Below are 7648 nucleotides of genomic sequence, written 5' to 3'. Positions count from 1 at the left end.
CCTTTGGCTGTGCTGGCGTGCCAAGGATGTGCAGTGAGTGGGGTGAGCTTGTGTGGGAGGGTCCCGTGGTGCTACTCAGGGAGCGGGAGAGGGTTGCCAGGGCAGGCAAGCTCCAGCTGCAGCAGGACACTGTTTGGCCAGTCCCTGGCAGCCCTCTGCAGGGAGGCTGGCACACTGCCCCAGCCCATCCAGATAAACCAGCCTGGCCAGGGGGTCCCCAGTCCTCCCTCCGGATGCTCCATAGAGGCGGTGGGTGTCCCCAGGAGCTCTGGGGACAGGGGATTGGGCTCTTCACACCCAGCAAGGAGCCAGGTCTGGGGCAGTGCTCTGACCACTGCTGCTGGAAGGCAGCTCCTCAGCCAAGCAACTGTCCTCCTGCCTCTCCTGCTGGAGCTGCTGGCTGTCCTGCACAAGGAAGGACCGTCGACAGAAGGGATATTCCGAAGAGCTGCCAGCAGGACAGCGTTTTGGGAGCTGTGGGAGGCCCTGGACCGTGATGCAGACATCGACCTGGGAAGCCAGCCTGTACTGCTGCTGGCCATCATCTTGAAGGTGAGTGCTTCTGACCTGCAGCTAGAGGAGCTGCTGGCTGGCCTGGAGTGTTCAAAGGCTCAGATGGAGCCCTTGGCCTTGCAGGACTTCCTCTGAAGCATCCCCTCCAAGCTCCTCGTGAACAACCTCTATGAGGACTGGATGGCAGCCATGCAGAAGACCAGCAAGGAGGAGGAGATGGAAGACCTGAAAGCGTAAGTGTGGGCAGCAGCCTGCCTGTTGAGCAGGAGCGCCGACCACTGGCTGAGACCACCTGGAAAGCTGTGCAACACAGCTGCTGGCTCCCACCTCCCTCGGCCAAGCCTGGGGGATGGCTGTGGGGCAACATCTGGTTTATTAACCTTGTGTTGCTGTTCCCTCATGGTGGCCGAGAAGTTGCCTGCAGCCAATCTCCTCCTCCTGAAGTGGCTGCTGTCCCTCCTCCAGCATATTGGCCACAACACAGCTGCCAGCAAGATGAGCTGCAGCAACCTGGCCATGTGCGTTGGGCCTAACCTGTTGAGCCCACCCAATGAGGACCTGCTCCCACTGGAGGCCATGCTGGAGGTCACTGAGAAGGTACGCTGTATTGGCCAGCCGGCTGCAGCCTTCCTGGCCCATCGGAGCTTGGCTGCTCAGAGGTCTTTCCTTGAGCAAATGCTGGTGGGGTGGCTGCCCAGAAAGGAAGTCCCACAGCCACAGCCTTCTGTGCAGAAGCAAGGGTCAGGAGTGGGAAAGGCTGCTTGGTCCATTTTCAGGCAGCTGGGTTGAGACCAAGGGTTTGATGTGTGCAGGTGAAGGTGCTGGTGGAGTTTCTGATGGAGAACTGCAGGGAACTCTTTGGGGAGGAGACAACTGACCCTTCCTGTCCAGCAGCCAAGGAGTTGCCAGCCCTCATGGAGAGATCCAGAGGTGAGAGGAGGGACTGAGGGTTGTCACAGGCTGGGGCTGGGAACGCCAGAAATGTCAGCATCATTTCTGGCATGGCTGGGCATTGAGTGTTATCCTCTCAGCTCTGCTTGTCCTGTGACCTGTTTGGCCACTGCCTCTTGGTGTGTGAATGGTTTGCTCTGCAAGATGAACTGAAGACTGCAGGCAGGGCATCAGAGGGCTGAAATCATAAGTGATGTAGGGCTTTGGGTAGGTTTTGCTTGAGCTGTTTTACTTTCAGGAAGTCACTTCTTTGCTGCACATGCTTTTTCTTTCTAGATCTGCATTTGGATGAGCAAAACATCCTTGCAGTCACAGCAGACACCAAGCATCAGGCAGAAGCCTTGCCGCACAGCTCCCCCTCTCTGCTTGGTGTCCTCAACGAAGCAGGGGGAGAGATAGGGTGGTGGAGTCTGAAATGGGAGAGGTATGTCAGATCCTCAAACACTGACAGTGTGTCTGATGTAGGAGAGGGGGTTTCTGATGAGGCCAAGTTGCTGCTGTGCCTCTGCCTGGCAGTAGAGCTGGTGGGTGTCCGGGTTATTCCTCCACCTCCTGGGATGATACATAGTAAGGAAGACTGGCAGGGTTGTTTCTCAAATGCACTAGTGTGGTGAGTTGGCCCCGGCTGGATGCCAGGTGCCCACCAAAGCCGCTCTATCACTCCCACTCCTCAGCTGGACAGGGGAGAGAAAATGTAACAAGGGGCTGGTAGGTCAAGATAAGGACAGGAAGAGATCACTCAACCAATTACTGTCATGGGCAAAACAGACTCGACTTAGGGAAAATTAACTTAATTTACTGCCAATCAAACCAGAGTAGGGTAATGAGAAATAAACCCAAATCTTAAAACACCTTCCCCCCACCCTGGCCTTCTTCCCAGGCACAGCTTCACTCCAGAATTCTCTACTTACCCCCGCCAGTGGCACAGGGGAATGGGGAATGGCGGTTATGGTCAGTTCATCACATGTTGTCTCTGCTACTTCATCCTCTTCAGGGGCAGGACTCCTCACACTCTTCCCCTGCTCCAGTGTGGGTCCCCCGTGGGGTCACAAGTCCTGCTGGAAAACCTGCTCCAACATGGGCTCCTCTCTCCACGGGTCCCCAGGTCCTGCCAGGAGCCTGCTCCAATGCAGGCTTCCCACATGGTCACAGCCTCCCTTGGACATCCACCTGCTCCGGTGTGGGGTCTTCCACGGGCTGCAGGTGGATATCTACTCCACCATGGACCTCCATGGGCTGCAGGGGGACAGCCTGCCTCACCATGGTCTTCCCCACGGGCTGCAGAGGAATCTCTGCTCTGGTGCCTGGAGCATCTCCTCCCCCTCCTCCTTCACTGACCTGGGGGTCTGCAGGGTTGTTTCTCTCACATGTTCTCACTCCTCTCTCTGGCTGCAGTTTCTGTGCTGCAGCAACTTTTTTCCCTTATTAAATATGTTATCCCAGAGGCGTTACCACTGTTGCTGATGGGCTCGGCCTTGGCCAGCAGCGGGTCCATCTTGGGGCCAGCTGGCATTAACTCTATCAGACACAGGGGAAGCTTCCAGCAGTTTCTCACAAAAGCCACCCCTGTAGCCCCCCCCTCCAAAACCTTGCCATGCAAACCCAATACAACTAGGCATGTGCTTAATCAAACAAAATGCCCACAAAATACCTACGAAAAGACAGGGGGGAGTAGCTGCCAACTTCAGAGGGGTTTTGCTCAGGTCCCACTTCATCAAGTCTATTTTGGGGAGGCGGGGAGACTGTCTGTGCAAGATGTGGCTGCTGCAAACCAGCCAAAGGGATCTGCTCTGGAGATCTAAGGTAGCAATGGGGCAAACAATCGCTTACGACTGCAGGTCATCTCTTGCCACCCGCCAACTCCAGCATTTCTGTTGTAGACACCTCCAGCTTTGCCTCTGATCACCCCCAAGAGCGTGGGCAGACTCCCTGGGGCACCCAGAAAAACTGGCGAGCCGTTCACGGGAAAGAAGGTAAAATGAGCTTGCTTTGGTTAAAATCAGAACTGACTCCAGTGGGTCGTGGCTCTCCCTAATTAATACCACTGTGGGTGGAAAGGTTTGCAGGCTCTCCCCAGGACAAGGAAAACAGAAGAAACCAAAAAGAGAAAACGGCTGGGGAGAGGAGAGTGAAAGCCACATGGAAAAGAAGAGGAGGAAGAGAAAAAGTTTTGGGGGATTGACCAATGAAAAGATGCAGGAAGGTGCAGAAGGTCAGGAAGCCCAGGTGTGTACCAGGCTCTGCTGCCCATCTTTCTCAACTCTCAGCACTGCTCTAAGTCAGTCCAGCTCACTGACAGGGGACAGCGAGGGATGGTGCTGTGCAGGGTTTGGAAAGAACTCCATGGCAGCTCCCCAGGGGCTCCCAATCAAGCCCTGCTGTGTGGCACCAGGGCACTGTGCATCTCTGCACATGCACAGGTCTCTAAGGGCATTACCCATGGGGATAAGGCCCCAGAGCCATTCCGTAGCCAATGGCAGCAATAACTCTCTCTCCTGGGCCATAAACAATTCCTTGTAAACAGTGTTCCCCAAGAAAGGGGAACAAAATCCTGCCTCTTTCTGCCTTTATGGATTTATCAGAGCTTTCTGACTGTCATTGCAGGTGCTGATTAATTTTCACTGGCTGAACCGCTATGACTGCTGCATCCCCACAGTTCATGTCCACAATAAAATGACCTTTTCTCTCTTCTGACTGTGTCTGCCATAGGATATTCTGTTGTGGGGAGCTGTTGTTTTGTGATGAATCCTTGGGGAGGAGTTTGGAATCATCCCTTGTTCAGCATCCTTTCCAGTGGGCATCAGGGCTGAGTTGAGGTGCTTTAGGAGTGAAACCAGAGCACAATATCACACAGGCTGGAAGGGACCTGTGGAGGTCATCTGGTCCAACATCTGCTCAGGCAGGCTCACCTAGAGCAGGTTGCCCAGGACCATGTCCTGGTGAGTTTTGGGTATCTCCTTGGAGCAGCACCATGAGGTCAGAGCAAGGGCAAGGCATAGGCAGGGCAAGGCCAGGAAGGGCTAAAGGTCCACTGCAGCCACTGTCACCTGCAGCTTGCTGTCCCCTGCAGCCATCCTCCTTGCACACTTATTGTCGGGCAGTTTTCTCAGACCCCCCCTAACTCATGGCAGTGGTATAGATTAACTTCCAGACTGGGCAGTATAAATGTGTCAGCTCACCCAAAAAGCTTTTGAAGCAGCTCCAACAGCAGCCCGACTGCTGAGGCTTTTGTGTATCCCGGTGTGATACAGAGGACACCCGTACCGTGATGGAGGAGGAAGGATGAGCACTCTCACCATCGACTCGGGAACTGTTTTGCTCATAAGTGCACAAGTTACAAGTTATGAGTTACAGATTACCAGTTATGAATTAGAGAACTTGTGAGTTCAAAACCTAATAAATTAAGTGGTGAATGAGTGAATCCACGTTAGGCTATTCCATACGAAGGGGATTGAGCCCTTGTTTGCCATTTTTGTTTGTTTGTTCGTTTGTTTTCCTAATGAGCTCATAAAATATAGTTGAATTTACAGAGTATGTTGTCCTGTAAATGTGAGAGATCAAAACAGACCATGACACTGCTCAGTCCAGAAGAGGCTTCCTGTTGCTTTGCATGGTCTGCAGGACAGGGTGGGAGCTGTTTACTATTTTGAGAAGGTCCACAGAAAATATTCTTCATCTGTAAGTTAAAAGACTTGCCTTAATATTTCTGGTTTTACAGTGCTGGTTTCAGCTGGGATAGAGTTAATTGCCTTCCTCGTAGCTGGTATAGTGCTATGTTTTTGAGTTTGGTATGAGAAGAATGTTGATAACACAGTGATGTTTTCAGTTGTTGCCAAGTAGTGTTTAGACTAAGTCAAGGATTTTTCAGCTTCTCATGCCCAGCCAGCAAGAAGGCTGGAGGGGCACAAGAAGTTGGGAGGGGACACAGCCAGGACAGCTGACCCAAACTGGCTGAAGGGGCATTCCATATCATGTGGTGTGATGCCCAGTGTATAAACTGGGGGGAGTTAGCCTGGGGGGGAATTCTGCTCAGGAACTAACTGGGCATCGGTCAGCGAGTGGTGAGCAACTGCATTATGCATCACTTGTTTTGTATATTCCAATCCTTTTATTATTAATGTTATTTTATTAGCGTTATTATTATTATTATTATTAGTGGTAGTTTCTTCCTTTCTGTTCTGTTAAACTGTTCTTATCTCAACCCACAAGTTTTACTTTTTTTTCCGATTCTCTCCCCCATCCCACTGGGTGGGGGGGAAGTGAGTGAGCAGCTGCATGGTGCTTAGTTGCTGACTGGGGTTAAACCACGACAGCGCTTTCTGCAAATGAAACCTGGAAAATGGGAATCATATCTTTACATTTTAATTGCCAGCCCCAGCAGTTAAAGTTATATGCAGAGCAAATTCTGTACTCAATCATATGTGGGCAACGCAGTGGTTTTGCTGGACGTCACTGGTTGGTCCAAAGTGGTGCACTGGTTTTGGTGCATTAAGAGCAGAGTCAGCGTCTGACTGAGTCCCAAACATCTGCAGGTACAGCATAAGACTGACAACTGCCCTTCATCCTCCAACAGTGCCTTCAGAAGACCCCAGTTCAGTTTGCACATCTGCCCAGGCTGGGAATGAGGCCATTCCTGAGAAGAAAAGGAGAGATGGAAACCACTTTGGGTGGCTGATCAAGCCAGGGTTTCACTGCCTGTGCACATCACTTTCAGGTGCTGTATTCTCACTCAGAGCATGTTGCAGTCTGAACTCGTCTTCCCATCTGGGTCACACGAGGTATCCTCCATTAGTGACACTTTGCTCTGACAAGCATCCTTCTGTGCATTGCAGCAGTTCAGGGCTAAATAATTTATTTTGGAAGCACATTTTGTGCATGACTTAGAACACGGAAGAGAACAGGAATATTGCAACAGTGAACTGTGGGGTGGACAAATACGTTCTGCCCTGTAGTTTATAAGCATTGCACTTTCCCATCCATTGCTTCAAATTGCTTTCTCTGGGTGTTTTTTTCAGGGTGGTTAACTGATTTCCATTTTTAATAATAAAGGTGGATAAACAAAAGAAAAAAAACATGACGATATATTACCTAGCTTTTAAAATAGAGAGAACGCACATATGTGCCACAGCACACTTCATCTGTGGACATCAAAGTGTATCACAGAGGTCATAATCCTCATTTCAAAGATGAGGAAATGGGTGCTGAGAGGGAAAGTGGCTTAGCAGGTCAGTGGCAAAGTGGGGCAAGAGTCTCGTGAGCCTGTACTGCAGGTGGAGATGAGGGAGTAGAGGAGAAGAAACCCATCCTTGCCTCATCAGGACAGCCCAGGTCCCAAGTGTAATGAAGGCACCGTGACACTATGGGGAGAGCAGCAAATCATGCCACAAGCCGTGCAGCCAGAAAAGCCTGGTTTCCTCCCGTTTTGTGTCTAAAGGGTAGTCCAGGGGTTGTCTGACGTTGGCCTTTGATGGTGCAATTGCAGGGTGCCTCTGCGGCCTTGCCCTCACTAAGGGCACTGGTGGAGTCTGGCTCCTCAGCTTTCTTGTCTGTTTTCCCAAAACTTTGGGGTACTTGAGAAGTTTTGAGCCTTTCTGTCAGGTGTGATCACTGTGAGCTAGTGGAGTCACAAAGAATACGTCCTTGCATGCACACACAGACATGTCTGTCTTGGCATTGCAATATAGGGTGTAACATCCTATGGAACTATGCAATCAGTCAATTTTTTAATATTGTAGATCTGCGGTTTTGAACTTTTTTTCTCTGTAACAGAGTTCTGAAAGTGGATAAAGGGTGGTACAGCAAGGATGTTCACGATGCTGATTTGGTAGCCACTCTTGTTTAATTTTACGGGAAAATTTTTCCCAAGAGGAAACACAAATTTGGGCTTCCAACTCTGTAGCTGCACCTTCTTTGAGCCCTGAGAGACTCACTATGAAGTGAGATTCATTCAGGTTATTCATTTGGTGAATAACTTGAGTGAGAAGACTTTTTTATGCCTGCAGCCATGCCGCCTTCGGTCATGGTCCTGTCATATCTCATTACCCAGAGAGGGAGAGGTTGAACAGGAATTTTGGTGTGAAATTCTGAAGTAGTGATTTTCAAGCTTTCTTGATTTGTGAACTCTGAAAATACTCTGGGGGGCTGTTCAGCCTCCTTGATGGTAAATTGAAACCTACTGATAAGA

General features: G+C 50.7%; 1 protein-coding gene and 1 long non-coding RNA gene across 2 annotated transcripts; one reads left to right on the top strand and one right to left on the bottom strand.

Moving 5' to 3' along the window:
- The first annotated feature begins 476 nt into the window (after nucleotides 1-476).
- LOC104836437 (rho GTPase-activating protein 20-like) lies at nucleotides 477-1945 on the top strand. The gene is made up of 6 exons (XM_010575046.1): nucleotides 477-552; nucleotides 637-746; nucleotides 928-1110; nucleotides 1326-1443; nucleotides 1741-1864; nucleotides 1930-1945. Exons 3-6 carry the CDS (start codon nucleotides 1009-1011, stop codon nucleotides 1943-1945), a joined length of 360 nt encoding a protein of 119 aa, XP_010573348.1. The 5' UTR covers nucleotides 477-552; nucleotides 637-746; nucleotides 928-1008.
- A 67-nt stretch (nucleotides 1946-2012) lies between these two features.
- On the bottom strand, nucleotides 2013-3129 carry LOC104836272. Its single transcript, XR_774825.1, has 2 exons — nucleotides 3077-3129; nucleotides 2013-2066 (listed from the first exon to the last, which is right to left on the bottom strand). It is a non-coding gene; the product is annotated as an uncharacterized LOC104836272 (long non-coding RNA).
- Between the last annotated feature and the right edge of the window lie 4519 nt (nucleotides 3130-7648).

This window comes from Haliaeetus leucocephalus, unplaced genomic scaffold (assembly GCF_000737465.1).
Source record: "Haliaeetus leucocephalus isolate CR32 unplaced genomic scaffold, Haliaeetus_leucocephalus-4.0 Scaffold450, whole genome shotgun sequence".
Classification (NCBI taxonomy): domain Eukaryota; kingdom Metazoa; phylum Chordata; class Aves; order Accipitriformes; family Accipitridae; genus Haliaeetus; species Haliaeetus leucocephalus.
The sequence above is the reverse complement of the archived record's forward strand: the minus strand, read 5'-3'. Positions and strand labels throughout refer to the sequence as shown.

Excerpts from the sequence above, each read along its gene's own strand:
- LOC104836437 (XM_010575046.1), top strand. The coding sequence starts at position 1,009 with ATGAGCTGCAGCAACCTGGCCATGTGCGTTGGGCCTAACCTGTTGAGC. Across the intron at positions 1,111-1,325 it reads TGCTGGAGGTCACTGAGAAG|GTGAAGGTGCTGGTGGAGTT; the intron begins GTACGCTGTATT and ends TGATGTGTGCAG. Across the intron at positions 1,444-1,740 it reads CCTCATGGAGAGATCCAGAG|ATCTGCATTTGGATGAGCAA; the intron begins GTGAGAGGAGGG and ends TTTTCTTTCTAG.